General features: G+C 33.7%; 2 protein-coding genes across 5 annotated transcripts in view; one reads left to right on the top strand and one right to left on the bottom strand.

Moving 5' to 3' along the window:
• Positions 1-27,447, bottom strand: part of LOC142353366 (kinesin-II 95 kDa subunit-like) — a 437,531-nt gene that overhangs the window by 130,140 nt on the left and 279,944 nt on the right. The gene's annotated exons all lie outside the window — the stretch shown is intronic.
• LOC142353538 (uncharacterized) lies at positions 127-25,895 on the top strand. Of its 4 annotated transcripts, none has more exons than XM_075405798.1 (6): positions 127-231; positions 9,854-10,180; positions 10,830-10,949; positions 15,308-15,477; positions 17,611-18,011; positions 24,884-25,895. In XM_075405798.1, exons 2-6 carry the CDS (start codon positions 9,949-9,951, stop codon positions 25,128-25,130), a joined length of 1,170 nt encoding a protein of 389 aa, XP_075261913.1. In that variant the 5' UTR covers positions 127-231; positions 9,854-9,948; the 3' UTR covers positions 25,131-25,895. The 4 variants fall into 4 exon arrangements, with proteins under 4 accessions (XP_075261913.1, XP_075261914.1, XP_075261912.1 ...); XM_075405799.1 differs by lacking the exon at positions 127-231 and adding an exon at positions 5,140-5,209 and having other exon boundaries at positions 9,935-10,180; XM_075405797.1 differs by lacking the exon at positions 127-231 and adding an exon at positions 5,156-5,209.

Below are 27,447 nucleotides of genomic sequence, written 5' to 3'. Positions count from 1 at the left end.
GAAATATATGTTTCAAATTTCATTTCAGTTCAAACGAATTCGTTCAACATCTCAGCAAGTTATTAAACATGTGTCAACTATTCATCATAAGCAAATTATCCTTTCTATAAACATTTTGTAACTGCCATTGACCTATCTATTCAGCAGCTCTTTACTCTAAACAAAATTCTATCAATTTGCAGAATACTTTATTGAAATTTAGTTGAAAAATTTGTGTGCACTCTATTTTAAGTAAATTACCTTTCCTTCGACCCACTTCACGCTTATTGTGTGAATTAAAATCTGGAGATCAAAACTAGATAATTGACAAACAAGAATTGGTTAACGAAACAAACATCGGCAGTAAATATCTAAATTATCTCAGAAAGCTCTAGGGGGAAGAGACTTATCACTAGCAGTACATACTTTTGACAAAATTTTCTTTTTCACTTGAAAAATTGCCTTCTGAAAAGAGACTACTAAATTCTCAACCAATCATAATCAAGTATTTGAGAGCTGAAGTTCAATGTTTTTTAGTATAGGAAACTTAAAGCGAAATATTAAATAATTATCTTGAGATAATTGCGCGCCACGACCATGCGTCAGTGGCTTATGGGTCTTGATATGAAACCATCGCAAACGAACATGAGACCAGTTAACCCACTTAGTACAAGTTTTTTTTATGGTAATCAACTGACAATTTAGGGTAATTAAAGGTAAATTTTCGCTTTTGGCTCTTTTTAAAAAGTTTTTGTTTTCGGCGCGTTTTTTACTCGTTTTTTCAAAACGTCGGCTCACTTGCATGTAACCGTTGGCAACTGAAAGATATCCGAGTTTCAAATAAACAAAAATAATAAACCTGAGACGACTCGTCCAGCCATTAAAAATCTGATCAAAACTTTTAACTTTAATATCAAAATGCAAACAAGCCTGCCTTTATGTATGAATCTTTGACCGCTAAGTCTATTGCAGTATAAACAAAAGAATTAAATAAGTTTGTTGGTTTAATGAAACTTGAGAAAACTGAAATGCGAAGGCGTTTATGTAGGAAAAATTGACATTAGCAAAAACAAAGCATGAGCAAAAATTAGCAAATATTGACACAAAGCATGAGCAGCAAGACTTGTATATAAGATATTTTTGTTAAACTCAAAAACGTAAATCATCCGGGTTAACCCTTCAAGTAAACAAACTCCAAGAAACTTACACAGTCCCATAGAGACCATACAATGTTTTGTATATGACGTTGCGAAGGTTGCATGGTTTTTATATATGTTTTTTATGTTGTATCCAAGAATTCAATATTTACAATTTTTACGTTTTTTCTACGCACATTAAGTTCTTTTATAGCTGTCTAATGATTGAGCGCTATACAAGACTTATGGCAGAATGGTACCCTATAAGACTCAAACATGGTTCTTATTTAGTTCTTGCGTTATGCTCGCATATTTCCTTTATCTTTCTTCTATATTTTTTTTCATTGCTTTAGGTTATTGAAGAAGTCAATACACATTTTTGCCTTCTTTCAAAACCCAACGCATGGCTCGTTTGGCCATTTAAGTTTATTGAGCCAATCAACATTTTCCGTATTTAATTCATCAATTTACGGTAACTTGGAACCAAGCTGGATAACTACGGTCTTAGGAAGGGTATGAGAAACAGAAACTCGAACTAACAAATTATATCTTTTTGAAGGCTTAGCAAAGTCAAAGATTCTTTGCTCAACATTTCTCTTATAGTTTACGCCTTTTTGAATTACACTTTTATGGTCATACATGAACAAGGCATCAATAATATGAGTGCTCTTGGATATGGTTGTCAAGATACCACAAAATTCAATCAAGTTGTTTTTATATGGTCAGCTATATGGTCGCCAAGTTACTCTATACTCCGTACATGGCTTTGATATGGCTTCTAGGTAACATTTTTGGTGATCAATCAGGGCAGTATAGAGGATAGAGTGATTTATTTCATTCTTTCTAAACAAAGACCAATGACTGCAATAAGAAGAAAAATAATATTTAACCCGAGTGTTGTCAGAATTGAGAAAAACTGCATTTTAGACATATTCAGCAGAAAATGGTTAATTCTATAACTAAAAGCGTCATAGCAAGTTTCTTTTGGATGGAAGACCCCGTTCAACATTGTGAACAAATTCAAATGCTTACAAAACCCCAATTGTGAATCCGGAGCAACTGCAGTTCTCTGTACGTACTCAGGTGGACATGAGTACCCCCCCCCCCCAATGGAACAGGAAGAAACATACTTATTCACGGACACAGTGATTAAAAAATGAGACGAAAAACTAACCAGATTCAAAATATATTTGAATAGCTCATCTGTTATAATATGCGTGTTGCAATTGGCTATTATTAAATTCAAATGAAGGTGTTTTGCATTGGATGAGAGTCTAGAACTTCGTGTGATCAACGAAACTTGTGCAATTATGTGATCAAAAAATATTTGTGTGACAGAAATATATATTTCAAATTTCGTTTCAGTTCAAACATGTGTCAACTATTCATCATGAGCAAATTATCATTTCTATAAACATTTTGTAAGTACCATTAATCTATCTATTAAGCAGCTGTTTATTCTAAACAAAATTCTATAAATTTGCAGAATACTTTTTTGAAATTTAGTTGAAAAATTTGTGTGCACTCTATTTTAATAAATTACCTTTCCTTCGACCCACTTCACGCCTATTGTGTGAATTAAAGTCTTTGAGAGAGGCAAAGTGAAAGTAGCAGATTGAAAGAGAGACAAAAAATTTTTTGATTTAATTGTCGATAAATTGTGATATATTTTGCGGCCAATTAAATTGCCTTCTTAAAAGAGACTACTAAATTCTCAACCAATCATAATCAAGTATTTGAGAGCTGAAGTTCAATATTTTTTAGTATAGGAAACTTAAAGCGAAATATTAAATAATTATCTTGAGATAATTGCGCGCCACGACCATGCGTCAGTGGTTTATGGAACTTGATATGAAACTATCGCAAACGAACATGAGATCAATTAACCCACTTAGTTCAAGTACATTTTGTGGTAGTCAACTAACAATTTAGGATAACTAAAGGCAGCCTTTTGCTTTTGGCTCTTTTTAAGTTTTTTTTGTTTTCGGCGCTTTTTATACTCGGTTTTTCAAAATGTTGGCTCTCTTGCACGTAACCGTTGATAAGCGAGATAACCGAGTTTCAAATAAACAAAAATATTGACTCTGAGACGACTGGCCCAGCCATTAAAAATCTGAATAAAAATTTTAAGTTTAATGGCAAAATGCCAACCAGCCTGCCTTTTTGTATAAACCCTTGACTGCTAAATCTAGTGTATTGTAAACAAAAGTATTAAAAAGCTTTGTTGATATAATAAAAACTTGAGAAAATCGAAACGCGAAGGTGTTTGTGTAGGAACAAATTGACATTTTTCCAAAACAATTAAGTACTACAAAAAATTCTAAACTTTTTTGTCACAATTATTTAGGCATGAACTTTTGTAATGGTCTTTTAAACTCCAATTTAAGTTAAATCTAGTAACTTTTAAAATAAACTTTTTAAAAGGCTGAAGAAATTAAGAATTTTATCATTGAATTATTGTTAATGAGTTAAATCGAAATTAGAGTGTTATTTGAAATTTGTCGATCAATAAGAGAATTTCCCGCAAAGCATGGGCAGCAAGACTTGTATATATGATATTTTTGTTGAACTCAAAAACGTAAATCATCCGGCTTAACCCTTCAAGGGAACAAAATCCAAGAAGCTTACACAGTCCCATACAGACCATAAAAATTTGTATATGATGTTGCGCAGGTTGCATGGTTTTTATATATGTTTTTTATGCTGTATCCAAGAATTCAGTATTTACAATTTTTACGTTTTTTCTACGCACATTAAGTTCTTTTATAGCTGTCTAATGATTGAGCGCTATACAAGACTTATGGCAGAATGGTACCCTATATGACTCAAACATGGTTTATATTTAGTTTTTGCGTTACGCTCGCATATTTCCTTTATCTTTCTTGTATATTTTTTTTCATTCCTTTATGTTATTCAAGAATTCAATACACATTTTTGCCTCCTTTCAAAACCCAACGCATGGCTCGTCTGGCAATTTAAGTTTTTTGAGCCAATCAACATTTTCCGTACTTAATTTATCAATTTACGGTAACTTGGAACCAAGCTGGATAACTATGGTCTTAGGTACGGTATGAGAAACAGAAGCTCGAACTAACAGATTATACCTTTTTGAAAACTTAGCAAAGTCAAAGATTCTTTGCTCAACTGTTCTCCTATAGTTTATACATTTTTGAATTATCATTTTTAGTGTCATACATGGACATGGCACCAATGATATGAGTGCTCTTGGATATGGTTGTCAAGATACAAACTTCAATCAAGTTGTTTTTATATCGTCAGCTATATGGTCGCCAAGTTACTCTATACTCCGTACATGGTTTTGATATAGCTTCTAGGTAACATTTTTGGTGATCAACCAGGGCAGTATAGAGGATAGAATGATTTATTTCATTGCTTCTAAACAAAGACCAATGACTGCAATAAGAAGATAAATAATCTCTGACCCAACTGTTGTCAGAATTGGAAAAAACCGCATTTTAATCACATTCAGCAGCCGTTTTTTTCTCAGATATTTTTCAAGCAGTGACAAAGTTTGAGATACAATTCACTCCTCTTTGTTAAGGCACAGAACAAATCTTTTTTTAACGAAAATTGAAATTTATCAAAAACTGACTTTTGATTGCATGTGATTACAGCTTTCTGATTCCTTTTGTTCGATTTTATTTCTCGCGAAATTCGTCGAGCAATTAAAAAGCTTCTGGCAAACGTTTGAATTGAATTCAATAATACTATGATAAATACCATATTTTGAATGTTTCTTATTCGAAGTTCTTATTACAACGAACCACATAATGAATGAAAACACTTTCGATCTGAGCTGTCTTGCCTCAGAATTAGACCTGGTTAGGTTTGTTAACTACATAAAGCTGAAATATCTGCCGCCCTTTTGGGTTAAATTAACTTCTATCAACAAGTCCACTATAAGAAAGTACACAAAATAGGAGACACCAGCATAAAACTGTTTTGGTACCTGACTGCTTGTAGTTACTCTATTTAAAAATAGAATTGTGAATTCAATGGGCTCAAATTATAGAGCCTGTCCTTGAATTGGATTAAACCTATTTCTGGATTCAATCCGAACACAATTATCTCACGTAAGCTTTAAGAGCGTTGCGCTTCGTTTGCTGTTATGCCGTTTTGTGTGAATTTTGATTGAAACTGTAAAACTTATTACGCTCGTTTTTTTTAATCGTCAGCAGCATCTTCCTTCCACTTAAAATTGATCCAAAAAAATCGGAACGCCTGAAATTAAAAACCAAATTTGAAAATCATAAAATTTAAATACGATTATCATAAAAGAAGTAATAATCGTCTGCAGGGAACTACCAATTTTGTGGAGGAACTTTTTCCTTTCGGCAAATCACTTTAGTAGTCAAAAATATTCCTACTGATCTATATTTTCATAAAATTAGCTTTTGAAAATCAATTTTTGTATGCTTTGAGCAAAAAGTATTGTTTTAATAATTATCTGAGGAATTTTTTGTTTTCGTTCTCTTCTGGATTCTCAACAATTTGAAAAAAAATACAACAATTTTTGTAAAATATGGATTGGTTTAAAAACTTTTCATTGATCGTTAACCTAATGTTTTCCAGACATCTTTTATCCAGATAAAAGATCAAGAACCCGAATGCCAGAGGTTTTGTTGGTTTCGATACTCACCTAACTTCAGAAGAGCATTTGTAAAGAAAGATTGTTTTGTAAATTTCATAAGATTAACTTTGTTTGTAAAATTTGTAAATTATAAAATGATGTTTAAAAAATTACAAAGTCCTAATTTTTCGCTATATTTTTACAAAATTTTGCAAATTCTAAATTAGCAAATGACTAGGGTGCTTGCTTCAGGTTCAAAAAATTTTGGGCTGATGCAATCTTACTTTTTTTTTCGAGAGATACGAGATTGGTGGCTTTTGCATTTACGCATGCGCTATGGTCAACGTAGGTGCCATTCGGAAAAATTACTTTTAAAAAATAACAAAATTCTTTTTAAAAACTGTTAGAATGTTTTGAGGTGGAGTTGCCACCTCGAAAGAAAACAGATAAATTGATGATATTTTTCGAAAAGACAGTTTAATTTTTTCCAGTACTTTCTAAAAGTACAATTTTAAGAATTTAACAAAGAAACATACTGTGGATAAGCTTATTTTGTATGCCATATTTGCAAACGGCAAGATATAAAAAAACTGCGCATATTATTATTGTCTAAAACCAACGCCCACAACCACCATATTTCTCATGGATTAAATCCAGAGGTTCTACAATATTGGATTTCAGTTTTGTAATGGGGCTTACAATTTCATTGTTCTATGAGTACCCGATATAGAGCATCTACTCTTGTGTTATAATTAAAACGGATTTCGTGGCCCCTGCAAAAAAACAAGTATTTCCGAATGATGGCAGCCTATCAATTTCACAAACTTGTTTTTTTTAATTGAAAGTTGGAAACGTAGTTACTAGGAAAACAGTTTCACGCAAGCACAAAACGAGGACCCGGGATTAAGTGGATCTTTAGCGAAATGAAGATTCCCCATAAAAAAATACCAATGAAAATTTGAATTTTAGGGACCAAGTTTTGGCTCCACCCGATTGTAGTTGGCTAAATAGGAAAGAAGAAGATAGGAAAAAAGTCACTCTCAGAGAACAATTCCACAGGGAATCACGCAATCAATTTCAAAAAGCTGTAATTTCTGGTTTAATCAGTTTTCCATAAATCATGAAAATTTTTTCCGAAAGACTGATCTGATCGGGAAAAAGTACTTCATTAGTTACTGTGATTTCTAATTATTTGTATAATTCAGGTATTGTTTTGTGATGGGATGTCTTCTGTAACAAAAATGTGGTTACTGCTTCATAACTTCTTAATAACATCAGGGCCATTTTCAGGTAACACAATTAGGTACTGTTTCTTCTATATTGTCTTGAAGATTTGTCTTTTTGTTCTTTCAAGCATTTGAGTTTTCTGTTTTCAATTATTTTTTATTGTCAAGCAAATATTTGAGTGTATTCAACCTATTTAGAAAGCTATGAGTGACATCAAGTTTTAGTCTGTGAACCGCAACTTTGATGGTTTAAAAATTAAGGATTAGGTGATCATTGAAATTTCTATTTTATAAGTTTGGATCTTATTTCTTGGAAAAATTATTTTGACTTGTTTCTGAGCGCTCGTGGGGATGTATGATACTGTTGGTTTCAACTCTCTCTCTTTTTTTTTTTACTTTTATAGCATATTCGTTTTCATTTTCATTCAAATTCTTAATTCAAAGAGACTTTCTACAATCACCTATAATCATGATAAATCAAAATATTTAGAAAAATGAGAACCAAACAAACCAATTTTTCATTTTGAAAAAAAAATAATTGAAATTTAAAGCATCAAGTTCTAGTAAATTGACTGCAGTGTGTTTTATTTGTATAGCTGTGATATTCAAAGCAAGAGTTCCAAAAAGTTACTTTTTGTTCTTCTTCAAAACTTTTAAATTTATCGAAAAATTATCTGCATTTTTTTATTACAGTTTTTGAAGAAGAAAAAGGATAATATACAAATTATAAACATCAGTACTCAATTGGTTCAAAAAAATTGCCAAACTAAATTTAACCAAAATCGTCTATCGTAAAAAAACAACTAGTAATCTAAAAAAGTTTCAGATAAATAAAACCTGGGAAAATAGCTCGCAAAAAATTACTGAAATCAGTTAACACTCGCGATAATCTATTTCTAAAATCTGAAAGTTAACAGAGATATTCCCTCATTTGTAAGTTGTTCGTACGTAATTGCTCTAAATAATTTTTTAAAATCAATTTTGCGTTCCAGTAATAGTTCATAAATTTCAACACAATTTCAACATTTTTGTTTAATAAAATCCTGAGTAACAGATAGAATAATTTAACAAAAACTGCGGTACAATCAGGCCTCCGTGGTTTTGATACGGCCAGTTTCTGTTTATAAGACAAAAATGGCAACGTTCTGGTTTTCAGCCAAAAAACTTAAATTTCTCTGGGTTCGAAAACGGAATTGAATCAAACAATTTTAAATATAAATCTTTTGTTTTTTTTTGAAAATGACGATGGTTGGTATGGTTACAACTGACAACGATTAAAGATGACAAAATTTACAGTACTTTTTGCGTATTTTAACTACTGATAAATGTTTTTGATTATTTCAAGTTTAGAAAAAATTTCTCGAGACCAGGACATCAAATTCCAATTCTCATAACTAATTGAAATAAAGCCTAACAGTTCCATTGAATACAAAGCATTTGCAAAAAAAACAATCAATACAATTTGTTTATTGCTCACTATTTGGAGTTAAATTGACTTTAAAAATTTCCTATATGTTAAAAAAACATTTTGCAGACATCTCGAGCGATGACTTTCAGTGCACTATGTGCAGCAGTCCATGTAAGCCAGTTTTTACTTCTCAAGGGCGCAAAGAGTATAGGAAATATAATATATTATCAACTACGTTATATCGACTCTATGTCAACACCATCAAAGTGCGAATCTTTTTTGGGACTTTTATGGGTTGCGACAACACAATCTCTTAACTGATTGCATGCAATCCCTGCTGGCTGCTGAGCCAAATGGTTCACATTGTGAGACTCTAATTGTGCTTTCTCATATCGTGCTATCTGTTTCAAGGCCATCTTATGATCGCAACTTAACTATTAAATTGAATACTGTAACAATCTTTAACATCAAAATTCTACTATAGTAACCATAAGCACATCAAATTAATTGGTTTTTGTCGATTTTCAGTTATAAATGTTTTCAGTTAGTTTGTTTTGGACATTGCTGCTTCTCTAGAATTCAGCAGGTTATTGTATGGAGTCAATGTTCTCTAGCAAATCAACAAATCAACCCTTACCGACTGAATATGTTCATTGATTTCAGCCTTTTTTTTGCACAACGACTCTTCGTAAAACGAACTGATTCGACGCGCAAGTATTTCAAGAATATGACATTTCAAAAAAAAAAAATTTGAACAACTTTTAACATTTATAAGAATTTCCGATCTGACGAGAAAAGAAAGAATGCATTTTCAGTATGAATTTCATATTTCCATGAGTTTTCATAACATACGGTTTTTTTACTACTTACAACGCTCGGCAAAAACTAGCTTCACAACAATGGCATGTTCATTAAAAACTACTCAAAAATTAACTTAAGACAGCGAACTAACAGTTCTAAAGGTCTCAATTATGCGATCAAAATTTTCTATAGTTGACTAAGTGAGTATAAGTGGCATTTGATTACTTTGTCTTTGTAAATTAAGCTACGCCCAGAAAAATAAGACATTACAGTTTGGCAAAATTCAATCAACGCAAAAGGCGAATCAAAAGTTTTAGCCGACTAAAATTTTCAAATTAACAATTATATAGTAGGCGTTATAAGTGCAACCACTGACGTCTAAATTGATCAAAAGATTTTCAATATGTTCACACATCAAAACTGAAAAAAAACTGGTAAAGTTAGTAACAGTCAAAAATTGACCGTCTAATTAGACAAGAGCCGCGACTAGATTATGAAAACTAGAAACCTCATGCATTATCCAAGTAAGTTGTTTATAAATATATAAAAAACACTTTCATTCAAGAATTAAATTGAGAAACCAATTATATAATTTAAAGTCGTTACTAGCCAGCCAAAGCATAAAATAAAAATCAGATTTTTTTGTAGCTCGATTGAGCGTTCACTAATACTAATCAGTTAAGTCTCAGCTTTGGTTTTTATTTGATTCTAGTTTCAAATTTTCTTCTCTCGAAGTTATCAACGCGCATATATTGGTATTCAAAGTCAGCGAAGTTTAACTTTGCTTTTACAGATTCAAGATTGAAAATGAGCTCTCTATCGATTCAGTTATTGATTTCGCTGATTTTACTTAATTTCTTCGCTTTCCAATCGGTTATTGCTCACGATGATACCTCCGATACATCATCAGCCGGCTGTAGTTCTGCCCAATTGCCCAATGGTATGCGCACAGATGAATTGACTTTGGTCACTATCAACATCACCGATTCCAGATTGAGCCAGTCCGTCATCGAGAGACACTTCTACGTTCGAGTGCCAGGTACGACATCATTGATGGCATATTTTGTATGACCAGATAAAAGAGTAGCAGCGCGGCAACTAAAGGAAATGTTTGTTATAAAAATAATTGTAAACATTCTGTTTACACTTAATGGTTGTTTTACAATTAGTTCAACTTTTGAAGGTCAAAATGCAAAGCAGATTTGGATTAGTCTCAAATCTGTCCGCTTAATCAAATGGAGTGTTGTAAAATGCACCGTTGGTTAAGAAATAATATTTTCCTTAGAGATTTTAAAAAATGTAGGTATAAAAAAGTGTGAACACACTTACGCGTGTTTTTGTACTGATTATGGATGGTCTGTATGGCATGCTCAGAAAGTGGGTCTAGTAAATGCGGTTTATATTGCATTATAACAGTCAAAAATATTTATTACATGTCGTATATCTACAGCGGCGGGGGGGGGGGGTGTTTTTATACTGATTATGGTCTGTATGGCATGTTCAGAAAATGGGTCTGGTAAATGCGGTTTATATTGCTTTATAACAGTCAAAAATATTTATTACATATAGTATATCTACAGCGGCGGGGGGTGGGGGGTTGTTGATAGGTGGTTAAATTTCACTTGTTTAGATGGATATGCAAATCATTTTTGGTTCGCAATTTACCATACTTTTCTTGTTTTTTCCAGGTACCAACGATAACCTTCATTCGACTGATACCACAGCCAAAAAGAGCCTCATGGTGTTTTTCCATGGATTCACAGGAACTCCTGTGGAAGTTTCGTCCCTATTCGAGTACAACATAATGGGTAAGTTGTTACTGAAGATTTCGGCCCTGAATTATTTTGCAGTATTGTTTTTAGTCTTAACTATCAAGCCCGTGAACTCATTCCGAATTTCCGAAAGAATCATACTTTTTAGCGCTAACGGGTACTACAGCATTTCAAACTTTGTAGAAAAGTTTTCACAACGCAGCTAAAAAAGATTTGTGCAGTGGTGCTATCACAAAGTTGGTTCCAACTTTTTAGGCAGTTGCTTCTGCAGCTGAACTAAATTCTTGTCATGGGATTAATGGAGGCCCTTTTTTGTTGCAGGCCAACTGATTGTTTTTGCCAGTGTACTCTTTGTTCAACCCGATTGCTTTAATTCCCTATAATTAAACCCCGATAAATTAACCCCTATGTTGAATTAGAGCCCTACATTGTTGCAGCCAATTTTAATATTCCTATGATTGAGGATAGCTAAGTCTGAATCAATAATAGTAATAATAATAATAATGAATTTTTCCAAATACATATCGAGTAATTCACTTAATGATTACACAAAACAATTTACAATCAAGAAGTTATATGCATTTGGGGAGAACATCAAATAGGTCAATGGACCTGTCAGAGTGATGTCTCCTCTGGACAAATTTGAGCTTTATCATTTTTTGTTCTATCATCGACAACCTCACAATAAAAATGGCTTTTTCCCAAGAACGTCAAGTTAGTCAGTGTTTATAATCAAGGAAAGTATATTTAGAAAAGACCATGAGAAAACAAACAACTACCAAAAAACATTTACCAACTCGCTACCATCTAGAATAAAGTTATCCTTAAAATCATGAACTAGCTTTTCTAACTGATATTTTTTAGCAGATATTATTGATTTGATTAGATTTTCATCCATTTGAAGAATTTTATTATATAACTTTCTCACCCTTGTCACTCTTAGCTTATTACTCTCAGTAGTAGCTATTTCTCTTGTTTTTAATGGTTTTTTTCGTCGCTGAACACCCATACTTTTGACAATTTCAAATTCGGTTATCATGTTTTTGAAAACTTCGTTATTGTGATCCTGTCGCACACATCTGGACATTATTTTGAACAGCTCATAAATATGTATTTCGAAAATCGAATAAATTTTTACTCTATTTTTCAAATCACTCAAGCTTTCAGATTTTCTTAAAGAAAAAATAATTCTCAAGATTTTGTTTTGTGACCACTCTAGGTCTTTAAGATCTGTTTTATTAGCACACCCATAAAAAAGAGCCCCATAATGAATTACTGGTTGAACATAAGCTTTGTAAAGTTTTACCATAGTTTTCTGTCTGAAAAAACGTTTCAATTGAAATAAACTTGATGTGATTTGTTAATAATTATAAATTATAATGAGCACCATTATTAGAGAGTAAAATGTCAGTGAAATGAGTGAGATATGAATCAAGCATTTCCAAAACTCCCCAATTTTCACCCCAATTTCAATCTGCTTATTAATAAATCATAACTTTAAGGAAAATAAATCCAAGACTTAAATAATAACAGCAAAAAAGTGAGCAAAAGCGAAATAGTTATATAATCTGGTCTCTAATGTGGCAAATAAACTTATTTGCAAAGTGAATCGATCTCTAGAACTTTTCTTGTATTTAGAATGTTGAGATCAGCATGATAACATCGAACTTTCATATTACCATTTTTTCCAAAAAATTGAGATAAGAGTAGTAGAAGGCCATGTGTTATGCATCAGAAGAGTATCAGTTTTTTGTAGTCTAGAATAAAACAGTTAGCCAAATCTTTCAATTCAGTTTACAGGGCAACATATGGTTGGAAAACTTGCCAAATTTTCCTAATCGCTTGGGGCATTGAGCTAAAATAACCGTTTTTTATTCATTCGTCGACTTGAAACAAACACAAGCCGTTTATTACTGCACTTTTGGAGGCCAGAAGTTAATTTGTTTTATTTGGTTTCTTCTAAAACTAGATTTGTTTATTCTTTTGTACGGCGAGATAGATAACAAATTTTTGTGTGAATTTAATTCATAGTTGCAGCAAGGACTCATGAAGAGGTGAATAAGTTCATGCTTGATTTTGAAATGAAAAATGTTAAGTAAATTGTAAAAAAAGAGCTGCTGTTCAAAAATTGAAAACCTTGACCATTACACTGACAAAAATGATCCTTATTCATTTAAAGCGATTGTCAATTTTTTCATAATTTTGAATTTGATGTGATTCAAATTTTTTGTGTTAAATCAAAAAATGAATTCCACTATACGGTTTTGCCGTGTCCTGCTTATGACCTCACGGAACTAACTCGAAGCCTCTTATCGTGAATATTTAGGAAAAATAATCTCGAATATTTCATTAAGAAGGGATTCCCAATTGAAAAGACAGTTTTGCAACATTTAGATATAAAACCTGCGCAGCATAACGACTAGAAAAAAATAAATCCCGTTTTCTTTAATTTTATTTTAAACACAAGGATAAAATTTGTCTGCAACTGATCATTCATGCTTGATCAAAAAGTAAGTTTTTAATATAGCTTACATTCGTTTCATTTGGAAAGTGCCGGTTTTCCTGTCTTCTAGTCAAAGACGGTCCCTCTTTTTGTCCAACTCAGATCAAGGTGCATAATAAGTCAAGTTTTAATTTTCGATCAAAACCGTACAATTCAGAAAAATGTAAGCCCAATTTTATGCAATTTTGAACGTTCTCAATTGATTTAATGCCGTCCTCTTGAAAACTTTGATGAATATCTTGAAATATCTTAAAGGCGGGCTCAAACGAGTGAGGGGTGAACATATAGACGGTGTGAAATTGTGAAATTATATTGGATTAATTAAGTCGGGTTGAGAATAATTAGAACAGATTTGCTTTTTTTAAGACGTATTACAAGTATCACATGTGATTTAATACAGAATACAAATCAAGACATATTTCCTCGTACAAGCTTTTTTTGACTCCAAAAATCATTAAATGAATATTAGCTGTGACTGTTTAGGGAAAGAAGGCTTTTAAGACGACATGACACAATTGTGCATATTGATACAAGCAATATATGAATTCCGCAAAATCGTTTATGATTATTGGGATCTATTCTGTTTCGCCCCCCCCCCCCCCCCCCAGGGTTTTTATGACCCACAGTTACAAATTATATGTTGTTATATAGCACGTTACTATGGAAGAAAATAGCACGTGCGCTTGGGGGTCATAAAAAATTTATGCTCACTAAGCTGGGGGGGGGGGGCGAAACAGAATAGATCCGATTATTGTATTACTATTATAGGTTTTTTAAATTTTTTTCAATGACAGCTTTTTGAAATCAATATGTTTGCAAAAATTGAAATTTAAAATCTCAGACCATCAAATAACTTTAATTTTGCTCCAAAAGAAATTTCAATAAAATAAATATTAAAAGTTGCAGAATGATAAATTTTTCTTGAATGTTTGTGGAAACATCTAAGAAACGGAAAATAATAGTAAGTGGATTTAGTACTACGCACCTTGTCTGCAAGTTACACTGATATCAGTTTGAAGAAACTGTTGGTTAATTTGCTCGCACATATCAAGTCCTTTTCTGTTAAAATGAGTTTCTCTGAAAACTTAGTCAGAATTCATTTTTATTTCTAGGTTCACAAGCCCTTTTCAGTTATTGGATTTTTGTGCTATAAATGATTTGAGTTTTTGGAAACAATCAAGGTATACAATATTCTAGCGGTAAAATATAAGCTTGAGGTCAAAGAATTATTGAGGTCGATAACAACTAATGTCCAATGACCAAAGTGTTTACAAAAACCTAATGCACAATTAAACATCAAATCATACTAAATTTTTTGAAGTAATAAAAATAGAGAAGTTAAATTGAGAATATCTGTCTGGTGAACTTTTTCATCAATTAATTTTTTTTCGCACAAAATACTGTTTCTTCTGTTCCATTACCAGAAACTATTCAAACTAAAAAATAAAATGCAAAAGAAAATTTAGCGCAAAAAATAACCAATTTACGTAACTTCTGATCAGAACAAAGTTTGGAGAGTATTAAATGAGTACTTTTTATAATGGATGAGCTGAGTTTATTTTGAACATAAAAAATTCATCCACAATTTCACCAAATAATCACGTGTCATAAAATTACATTAAAAAAAATAATCCGAAGTATCCTGATTTTTTAAAAATTTTTCGGTTTATTTGAGGATTAACTTTTACAAACTGGAAACAGAAGTATATTTCAACTATAATTAAAAAAAAATTCGAGTCTTTTCCTCAACTTTACACACCTGTCGATGATATTGTTTGTTTATATCGCAGGTCTTCTATTATTTCCCTGTGAGTCCTCGACCGAGGTCACTAATGAAGAATTACAGTTTTTTCAACCTTTCGAGTCATATATTTTCTTGATCATTTTCAAGCTCGACAACAAGATGTAATAATGATTTATCCCGAGGGCATTTCTGACTTCTTTGATGAGAATGGGACTCAAGAGACGGGTCTACGCAGCTGGAATGCTCTTGGAACAGCTGACAACAGCCAGAGTGGATGCTTCGATCTGGGTTACCAGTGTGCATTTGCAAGCTGCGCGGTAAGTAGCTTGGAATATTTCAATCAGTTTAATTGGGAATAATTTTAATTGAGGTTAACATTAATTTAGCTTGAAATCATTGTGTTGCGTTCTGGTATCTTAATGCCATCTTCAATAACTTCGAACGATAAATTTTTAAAAGTCTTGCAAGCGATAAAAACCAATTCGTTTCTTAATTGTGCTAAAATCTATTTGAAAATTCATCCCCAATAATGTCACGTTGGTCGTATAACTGTTTTCAGTAAGTCAAAATTGACAAAATGATACAGCTCAAATGACACTTGTCACTTTAGACAAAAATCAATTGTAATCTCCCAACAAAAGCATCGTGACAAAAGTTCATTTTCTGGCGTAAATTTACTCAAGTTTTTCACCAATTGCCACGACTACTTTTTTAGATCCACAGTTTTGTGATTCTTTTCCGTGACGTCACTGTTGCCCGCCGCTACTAGCCGCGATAGTTAACAACTTGTCTAGAAGACCTAAATGAAAGAAAGCCTAATTGGCTTTTAATTGTAGAAATGGCCATCGCTATAACAATTGTGGTTTTAAAAACACCATCAGCAAATTCTTAACTACCCATATCGCTTTTCATAAGAACAATTAAGTCTCTAAATTCGGTCTCAAGTAATTACTAAATATATTCGAGCAATAAGGTTTCCGACCAACTGAGTTCTCAACATGCTGAATATGGTTTACATGGTGAATATGGATACGTGCAAGAGAGCCGACATTAGAAAGCGCCGAAACCTGACTTGATTTAAAAAGAGCCGAAAGCAAAAAGTTGTCTTTAAATACCCTAAATTGTAAGTTGATTACCAAGAAAGGTATTTAAGTGGGTTAATTGGTCTCATGTTCGGTTGAGATAGTTTCATATCAAGTCCCATAAGCCGCTAAGGCATGGCCATGGCCCGCGATAATTTCAAGATAATTATTTATCGATTCGCTTTCAATTTCTTTTACTAGAAAATAATAAAATTTCATTCTCAAATACGCGGTTATGATTGGTTGAGAATTTGGTAGTCTCATTTCAGAAGGCAATTTAATTGGCTGCAAAATTTTTTGACAATTAAATTAAATAAATTTTCGGCTCTCTTTCAATCGGCTCTTTTCACTTCGGCTCTCTTACAAGTCACCCGTACAACTATGCCGACGTAATACTATGCCGATTATAAGAGTGCCGAAAATGTATTCAATTTTTCTAAACCCAAATTTCTAAACCAATCAGATCACTTTATCTGAAATGAGCGCAAAAATTCTGAACAAATCACAATGAAGTGGTGGGTTTCTGGATTTTATTATTTATTCGAACAAGTTAATTGGAGGGAGCTGAATTTAAAACAAACAATAATAATTTCGGAACATAACCATGCCTCAGCGGCCCGTGGGACTTGATCTGCATCTATCACAACCGAAATACTGATCAGCGTTCCCTGGTTGTTTTGAAAATAACTTTCCGCTAGCATTTAATTGATAATTAATTGGTTTTGCTAGTTTCGGAACATTTATAATCTGTATCAATTTCGGCACTCTTAAACGTCGGCATAGTGTTACGTCGGCATAGTTGTACGTAATCGGTTTACATTTATCCGTAAAAACAATTCTTTTCCGTCACTTTTATCCACTATTAATGTGACTATTTTTCATCGTGAATAGCAATTTTTGACGTTTGTCACGTGATGGTGACTGATTGACATCGCTCTTTCTAATTTCATTTCTAGAGCAATGCATTTACCCATATATTGCAGCGGTATATCATACTGATACATAAACTATAACCATAAATCTCAATAAGATACAAAGGTGATAAGTTTAGTGCATAGGTTGGGGTTCGAACCTCCTCGTGATTTGAATTTTTAGCTAAATTTAAATTTCTGTATTTCTTGAAATGCATGCAAAGATGATGCACGTTTTCACCCAGCTTAATGTTCCTATACCAGGAACCATGCCAAAATCTTGATAATTCCCATTTTTTAATAATTTTCCATTTGCCCCATGTTGCCTATAAAGGCATGTTTCTCTGGGTTAACTAATATTTTCTCAAAAATTTTATTTATTGGGAATATAATGAAGTTACATGAAATCATTTAATAAAATAAAAACCACAGAAAATAGTTTTTGGAATAATTTTAGGAGCTCAATCAGTGTAATAACTGTACATTTGCAACTTGTCACGATGATGTACTATTCGTTGAAAAAATCATCGAATGGGCTTTTGCTAATCTCTGCGTGGACACATCCAAAGTCTTCGTTTCTGGCGAAAGCAACGGTGGAATAATGACATACGAGCTTGTAACCAAGTACCCCAATCCATTCACAGCATTCATAGTCGTATACGGATCCCCAATGCAAGGGTATCTCAACTTCTCGAATCCGGATATAGTGGGAAAATCTCTTCTCCACATTCATGGATTAAGTGACACGACAGTTCCGTTCAATGGAACCCTGAATGAATTGAACCTGCTCTTTACCCCAGTTCCAGAAGTAGTTGCAGAGTATGCCCGGATACAAAGTTGCAGCAATCAAAGCATTGAGTAAGTATGGGCAAGCTTCAAATATAAATTCAGATTCTTTAAGAGGGTTCTTTTTCTGAGAATAATATGAGTTATACAATACTTGATTCATTAACTTTATAGCCCCCACGTAATAATAGCCTCCCTCTATGGTATATTTACGGGGGGGGGTATATGGTTATGAAGGCTATATGTTATATGACCCAACGCTGGGGTGGGGATATAATGGAAAAGAATCCGATAATTTTGGTTTTTGTGACGATTTCAACTATCCTTGATATCTACTATCGCAGAATTGTATTAGTATGTTTATTTTAGAAGACGCTTCTCGAATTATCACAAAAGGAAAGGAGCAATAACGGATACCTAGCATATTAAAAACTGGTTAAAAAAATTTTTCTAAAATCTTCCGCATTGGGCAAACATAATCACTCCTGATAATCGAAACCACAAAAAATAACCAATTAACGTCGGTCTAGCTCTGGAACATCCGGAGAGTGGTTGGCTTCGGTAGTAGCCAGCTGAGGCTTAGCGATGCCTGCGTGAGGGGGAGTGGGGTGGTCAAGGCTTGAAGGGGAGCGGTCAAGCGATGGGGGGTAGGGTTGGGAGGGCTGGGCGGGAAGGGGAGTCTATATCGCCAGGCGGAGGAGTGTGTACGGGGAGTGTTGGGGTTGAGTGGGAGGCGGTTAGGGGTTGAGTGGGAGCGTGATTGAGGGTGTCTAATTTCTAAGATAAAGAATCTCTCTTCTTACCTTTAAGTTGTCTCCCGGAGCTACCTAAAGGAGCTTTGCAGCCCTGAATCAGTACAATTTGCATCATGATTTTTTTGAAGATCATTACTATGTACATGTCACTTCTGGTTATGTATAGGCTGTATTTTATCAACCTAATGAGTCATATGCATGCAAATTTTATGCACATTCTTTCTCGCCTAATGTATCTTACATGTACATGTACTTGCAACAGACTGCTCGTAAGATGCACACAAGTGGCGCCAGTCTGATTTTGATCTGGCCAGGCGTAATTACAAACCACTTGAGCGTGAACAAATTCAATCTGCTAACGCGAGATAATTGCCCCTAATTGTTCTCGCTCTACTACAAACTCTACTGTACTCTATTATTGAATCCATGCACTCGCATCTTTTATTAAATCCATGCGCACTATAATCTCTTTGCACTATTTGCACTCATCCCTTGAAGGAAAAAGGAAAGGAAAGGAAAGGGAAAGGGAAAAGATATGAATTTATAAATGAACTATTTATAAAGGAATTTATAAATTTATAAACGACATGAATTATAATTTATAAATATTATAAAATTTATAAATATTACTTTTAGTTTCATTAGTTTTAGGTTCCAGTTCTCTGTTCTTTGTTCTCTGTTCTTCTAGCTGGAATTGCATTTCAAATTTGCTTTAAATTGGTAAATATTGTCATTTTCAGCTTGCAGCTCTACCTGCGGGGTCAGTGAAAAAGGTGGCCAACTTCACAAATCCTGGGAATATCGCGCCCACACGTGAATAGCGGGGGAAAAAGAGTCCATGGACGGGCTGGATCGCATTCGCGCGTGTCAAACGTCACTCCAGTCGCCGAATTCGAGCCGTACAAATAATAGTCAATTCACCAGAATATCATATTTATTAATCTCAAAACAACAAAATAACACAGCAGCAACAGTGGTTCGACAAACACTAAGAACATTTATAGAACATTGACAGAACTTTGATATAGAACATTGGTAGAACTTTGGTGGCTGCTGATTGCGAAAACAGCTTGAACTGCTCCATTTCGATATACAACAATTCAATCAAAGTCTCGAGTCATCAAAACAAATTTCAATCACAAGTTTCAATCAAATCTGAAACACACAACATATGAAGACCATTGAGTACTATTGAGTCTACTACTATTATTGAGTCTACTTTTCAAACACTGGAAAAAGGTTAACATAAATACACTGATTAACACTGGGGTTGACATCCCACGGGCTTAATACATTGGTGCATTCACATCATTCAGGTAGAAACGGCGGAGGTCGGAAGTCGGTGGAGGTCGGCGGATTCGAAAGTCGGCGGAGGTCGGTGGAGGTCGGTGGAAGCCGTCGGAGGTCGGCGGAAGTCGGCGGAGGTCGGCGCGTGGAAGTCGGCGGAGGTCGGAAGTCGGCGGAGGTCGGCGGAAGTCGGCGGAGGTCGGAGGTCGGCGGAAGTCGGTGGAGGGCGGAGGTCGGTGGAGGTCGATGTGTGAGTTAATTGTGGTGTAGTTCGTAGAAGTTCAGCTAGAATACAGCTCCGGGTGTCGCCACGTTGAAAATTTCCTTCATGATATCAGTCATTCGAAATTTTCAAAATTTGCTATGTACAGTCTTTTAGTTCTTTGTATGTACAGTCTGATCTGAGACATTCTGTGCAGTGTTAACAAATAATGTAAATGATGCTGCGAAGAAAAAGGACAGACTGGGATGTTGCCTAATCGAGTCTGCGCAGACTGGCAAAACTATTTATACTGCCATTTGTCTGGTACAGTAATGGTTACAATTTAAAATCAATGGTACAGCGCTGAAAACCACTGCGACTAAGGTACGGGCTCCTCAAAACAGTTTCGTTGAATCACAAACTAAAGAGCTGCTCGGCCACTTATTGCCCCTCGCGTGCTACCTGTTTATTCCATTTTTGAGGACGAAAATTTGAAAAGGGTAAGACAAAAAGTTGGACAAAGACAAAGACAAAAGACAAAAAACGAAATCCCTTAGAAAGTCCACAGGATTAATTTAAGTGCAAAAATCTTCATTCTAGAGCAATTAAAGGCAATTTTTTGTTCAAAATATCATCAAAATTGATTTAGAGGGTCAGTAAAGTTGAAGCCGTGGCACTTGAGCAGAAAGTTTTAAAATCAAACTACACTATAGTTAATGCAGCAACATTTTTCCCTTATAGAAAACTAGATAATTGTTAGATCTGAGACCAATAAATTGCTAACTAAACAATGGTCAGCAAAACCTACATTTTGCTCAACCACAGTTCTTAATTTTTTTTAATTTACAAAAAAAGTTCTCAAAAACAAGCTGCTTAGACTTAAATGGAAACAATCTCATCTGTAGATAATTTGCATTACCATGAAGCTAATTTAGCTCTTCTCAAAGAATAGCTTATGCCAATAACATGTAGGCTAATTTAAACTGTCGTTAAAAACCCCAAAGTGTTCAGTTTGCGGCGTAGTGAAAAGGGTTTCACAGAATTGAAGAAAAGTAGCCAGCTAATTGCCGATTTTGGGTGCTTTGACCTTCGATAATAATTTATCCGTTGAAGTACAAATAAATTTATTTTTCTCAAATTTTCTTTGTGATGTAGGTCTTGAAGGATTACAAATTTGATCTCAAATTTCGCCGGATAAATCACACCAGGGAATTTAGGAGACCAACTTCACAGAACCAAATTCAGTCGCAGAGCAATAAGAGTCATTAAAAAGCTGAACAAAATCGCTGCTTTAATTTTTCAGGGTGTTTTTCAATTGGATGCAACTTTCGAACTTTACAAAAAAGCAGAGAAAGTTGCTAAAATTTGACAAAAATGTTTTTCAGTGCTAACAACAAAAAAGTAGGGATCAAAATGACTCACGTGTCCGATTATGATACTCAAAACAAAAATTCTAACTGTTACACAAGATTCGGCTTGTTTTTACGTCGACTTACTTTTACGCCAGCTCGCTAACCTTTGTTCTCGGAACAAGGTTTGTTGGGAAATGTCCTGCGATTGCTATGGCACTCGTCAGTTTTTTCAACAATTCGGTCCTTCTATAGAAGTTTGATAAGTTCTCAATGACGACCAAAACCGTGTGTTGATATTCATTTTATTAATAACTGTAATTGAATTTCAGGGCAGATACTAGGTGGGTTTAATAGCCTCGTCTATCTGTCCTCTCCGAGATATCTTTTGTTATTATGATATGTAATAATGTTGATAATAATGTAAGTAATTAAATTGTTGATTTAAATTGATTTATTCTTCCGACCCCACTTGTGGTGGGGGGAGAGGAACTATATACTCAAATGTTTTTTTTTTCAGTCAATTTTGACCGATCGATATACTCATCGTAGAGATTTGTGAGTTAATAAAAAGCCAGTTCAGCGTAGAATATGGAATTAAAACCATTTTTTGATTTTTTTTCTAGAGTGTGTCATCGTGGTTGAAATTTTTGTGAATATTAGACCGATTTGCGTTATCTTTATGAAGTTTTCGGAATTTTTGCCTAAAATTTCGTCTATTTTGGTGAAATATGTGAAAATTGTTAACAAAAATCTTGTTGACTTTATTTTTAAAGATCAAAGAATTTTATTGATCATTTTGATTTAATTTTTTTGGCTAAAATTTAGACTAATTGTTTCAAAATTCAGCCTATTTCATCAAAAAATTGACCGAAATAAGCTTCTTTAGTCCACTTTGATTTGATTTGCCGGAAGTGCACAACCAAAAACAACAAACACACTCTTTGTAGACTACAAATGGAGCTAGTTCTACTTCTATTCCATTGAGAAGGGTCTGGAATTAAAATTTTGCCGTTTTTTGCCATCTTTAATATTATCAAAACTGCAGCAATTTTTTTTGATATTTTAACTAACAAATTATCCAGATCTATAACATTCAAAACAATTGAGTGTTCCTAATGGACGAAAAGCAATAACAAGGATGACTTTGGTCCGATTTGGGACTTGTAGAATCCAGAAATAGTTCGGATTGTAATCAGTCAGTGTTTTTTCAAAAAAAATTCTATTTTTTATGTTATTTGACGAACAGAACAAATCAAATCAAAGCTCAATGTTGATGGTTCCAAATATTTCCCTAAGCAGTTCCAAATCAATGTATCTAGTTTCTTTACTTGAAAATTATGGTCGTCTTGACTTTTGAAAATGTTTCATTTTTGAATAAACAATTGCCTACTTAAATTTGCCAATATTTTTCTCTTAATTTGGCCAACTTGTAGCTTAATGTCCGCAGAGAAAAATTGCTTCTCCTTCCTTTAATTTTACTGAATGAAAATTTAATTTTTTTGCGGCTTTACGTGTTGAGTTGTGGTTTTGTGTCTTTGATACTACTAGATTTCACATTTTTTTTCTTTTTTGGCATTGGCCCATTTTCACATTTTTTTCTCGTTTTGTTACATTGTGACATGAATGACAGTTCACACATTTCATTATTGAGGTCCAACATATTTCACAACTGAACTTGTATAAGTCTTTAAAGGCATCGAATATGATTTTAACGGTTTTGACACCCCTTTCTCGAAGAATTTAAATATTTTTTTTTACATTTACCTTAACTATGGTTTTTACTTCGTCTTTTCAGTCGTAAAAATTTCCTGGATAAATACAAGTCTCATTGACTTTTAAAGAGATAAAAATGAGGCTATTTTCTCATTTGAGTAGATATCTGATGGCTTTCGTGACTTTGTAAACCATTGTTCTCAGAAATTAAAAAAAAAACATTTTTTAACTTCGCATTTTTATTCTCTTTCTCTATTTATAACGTAATCTCGTTAGTTTAAGGCGACATATGACATTTTTGTCGTTGAGGAAAGGCGCAAGTGTACAAAATCTAATGTTTTTAAAGGATTCGTAATGAATTTACTGGCTTCGACACGGGTTTTTCGAAAATAAAAGTTAACTAATTTTTGATTCTTGTCTAAATTTGACGTTCTTTTTGTTGATGTAAGACATATTCTGAAAAATTAGGTCCCAAGTTCTTCCTATGGACGGATGAACGAACTTATTTATTGATGTCATTCTGTAGCTGATAGCTTCCATGGCCTTTAAAATAATTGTTTTCGAAATATACAAAAAATATTACTTAATATCACCCTTTTTTCTCTATTTTGTTTAGTTGTTACCTAACCTCATTAATGAGAGGTCACATGATACATTAGTGGCGTTCGAGGAAGGCTCAATTTAACATATTTTGAAGGGATCAATATAGCGTTACGGCTTCGACAGCGTTTTTTCAAAAGTTTTAATTGTATTTTTGTTTGTTGTCTCTATTTGTTGTACTTTTAGTAACTGCATGAACTTTTGATTAGTGACAATTCTTAATGACATCCTATAGAGGCGTATGTGAAAATTGTGGATGTTTTCAATTGTTATCTTTTGGTTTTCATTATATTGAAATATAATTGTTTTTCACAATATCAGCCATTTTTTAAACTTTGGTGTCTATTTGTTTTTTTTTGCATTTTTACCGAGCCTTATTATGACGTGGCCCCATATCTTTTCTTACTTCCCATACACTTCTTGAGGTACAAGTTAATTTATTTTTTTTCAGTTTTATCTGACGCTATTTTGACTTTGCTAATAATTATTTTTTTAAGTGGACTTAAAGTTTTGGAATTAATGGACATAATTAATATTTGTTGTTATTGTTGTTTGATTTTTTTGTTCGTCTTGATTTTTTTTGATAATGGCCAATCCCATCAATTTAACGCGGCATTTTCGACTTCACTTGTGATGAGTTATTTGTGTTGGAGGCAATCTTTTTGTTCATACACAATTTTTTTGAACAATTTTTGATTTTTGGGGGTTTTCTATTTGTTCCTCATTTGGTAAACATTTATGCCAAAACTTTGGATGAGCGGGGTTGGAACTTTATGCGCGAACGCACATTGGCGTGCCTATTTGTTTTGGAATAACTTTCTGAAACAAGCTACTAGGACCTCTAGTGTAGACAACAAAAGACAAATAGACATAAAAGAAAACTTTTTTGGCGACTTGAAAAACGAAAGGAGATCAAAATTGCCTTACTTTTGAATGGTTATACTAGAACTATCATAACCGGTTCAGAATGCGTAGTTATTCATTGTAGGGGTAGAGCGTCGAACGACTCCAATTTGCCATAAAATCTCGTTTTAGATTTCAAACACCATTTGACACAGTGAACCAATTTGACTGCATCGAATACCCAAATTGCAGATCTGGAGTTTATGTAGTTCTCTGTACTTACAACGGGGGTCATTCGTACCCCCCAATGATTGAAGAAGCTACCTATTATTTCCTGAACAATGTGACCGGAGCATTAGATAAAGATTCCAAAATGAACTTGAAGAGCTCAGCCTTCATTGTATATACTTTGTGCATGGTGCTTTTCTATATTATGTAGAAAAGGATAATTCCACCGTTGAAATAGCTGAAAAGTGGTTTAGCTGACAATAAAAATTGCGAATTCTAATCGTAAATTTACGTCAAATGACAAAACATTTCGCTATAGCTCAATTTCGCTACATCAATTTTCTTTGTCTCATAAAAAAAACTGAGCAGCTATCTAGCTCTGATTTGTTCATCTGATCAAATTTTGACCAATCGCATTTGTCGTCAATCAAAATAAACATATTGGCTATAATTCTTATGTCAATTTATCGGCTAAACACCTATTTATTAAGATCGCTAGTAACAACAATGAAAATATCTCTTAATGTGAACATCAAAAAAAAATAACCACCAATGAACAATAATTTTCATATCAATTCGATGCTAACTACACTACTCACGGAAAATCCTTACCCAGATCGAGGTGGCCGGACCGAATTGAGCTCTGATCAGACCATCTTCGAGAGCACACATGTTCTCGGTGCCCTCGAATTACATGATCTGGAAAAGGTTTCGAGCGCATTTTTGTCTGGACAATTGTCTGGAACTTGTCTGATCAGAGGTTATTTCGGTCTGGGACGGTCTGGTCAGAGGCCATTTTTTGCCTGGACCTCAACCTGGGTACCGCTTATTACCTCGATGCTAACATTAAAAAACAAAGGAGTGAATCATAACCTGATATCCCATGCATTTGTAAATACAATTGTGAAATTGATTTATTTGATTTACAGTATAAATTGACTGATGACTTTTATAGATTTGAATACAGCGTTACCATCAGCTGATTCAAACAATTGCTCGCCTCTGCCCAGCCAGAAACATAACTGTTAGATTCTCCAAAAATATTGTCTGGATTAATCCCCATGACCTTCTTTCTAGAGAAAAACGAATAGGGGAGAAAAGTGAGATTGAAGTGCAGTGTTTTTTTAAGACAAAGATTGAAAAAAAGAACTGTCAAACGTTTTGCGCAACTTTTAGTGAAGCGCAAGTTTGCGCAACAAGGCCTAATTTCATATACTTTTTGGGATTAGCATACCGTCTGAAAATGATTACCTCATTTCCCGGGTCGAGCTGTCAACGCTAAAAATAGATTAAAAAAATGTAAGATTTGTGCGGTGAATGCGGTGAAAAGATGTACAAATTGCAACTTTTAGCGTTGAATTCGATGAATTCGGTGAAAAAAAATAATTCAATGCTAAGAATCGCAAATCTTACAAAAATTAATCGCTAAAAATTACTGTTTTTTTGCGATGAATTTTTGTAAGATTTGCAGTTTTTAGCGGTGAATTATTCTTTTTCACCACTTCCCGTTGGTAGCGTTGAATTATATATATTTTTCACCGCTGAAGCACATTTTACAAAATTTCAGTACAGTTGTTTTTCATAACGTTTATTGAATCTGATTTAAACTGACAAGAAATATCAATAAAGTAAGTGAGAGATGGAGCAGTGGAATAAAAAATTGTTCACAAGCAGGAGATGAGAAGTTCGAACACGTGTGCGGCAATATCTTTTTTGTAGGGAATCCGGTGAATGCGGTGACAAAATAATTCACCGCTAATCTTACAAAAATTCACCGCTAAAAACCGCAAATCTTACCGCTGTCACCGCATTCATCGCAAAAAGATGCGAGCACTTTGCGGTGAAATTTTTCTTTCACTGCTATCCACCCCGATTCCTACATTAATTTTTGACCAAACCTCGACGCAGGGTATTCAATTTATTAAATCAATGAGCAGCTAAAAGGTTATATGGGAATCAAATTCAAGTTTTGCGAGTTTACAAAGTTTTTATCATTACGTGCCAAAACTGACATTTGACCTCTTTCGGTCAATTTGACCAAATCGTGGACAAATGTGACAATACCTCTTCGCATTTGTCCCCGAGCTATACCACTACTTTCCACGGTCGCTGGGGGTCTTACAGCCAGAGTTCTCGATTTTATTAATAACAATCTAAGACATAATTTTAAAAAAATTTGTTAATTTTCTTATTACGAGTAAGTTCAAACCAGTGATTTGTTTTTTAATCCAAAATTAGTAAAACGAAGAACTTCTGTCTAAAAAAATCAATTAGGCTTCAATTTTTGCTCTTTGGTGGTACTCTGTTAGCAGTTATCGGTCAATGATAGCTCTAAAACGCAATTCGGGGATAAATGTGACGAAAATATTAATTTTTTTTCAGATTTCTACAAAATTTGCCTTACTGTCAGTGTCATACAGCTTGATTATAACATGGGCAAAGATCTAGTAAAATAAAACTAGTAACTAAGTTCAATCTAGTATCAATTTACGGAGATACTAGAGATATACGGAAAGACGGAAATTGAA

The sequence above is a fragment of the Convolutriloba macropyga genome, chromosome 14 (genome assembly GCF_964194025.1).
Source record: "Convolutriloba macropyga chromosome 14, txConMacr16.3, whole genome shotgun sequence".
Taxonomy (NCBI): Eukaryota; Metazoa; Xenacoelomorpha; order Acoela; family Convolutidae; genus Convolutriloba; species Convolutriloba macropyga.
The sequence above is the reverse complement of the archived record's forward strand: the minus strand, read 5'-3'. Positions and strand labels throughout refer to the sequence as shown.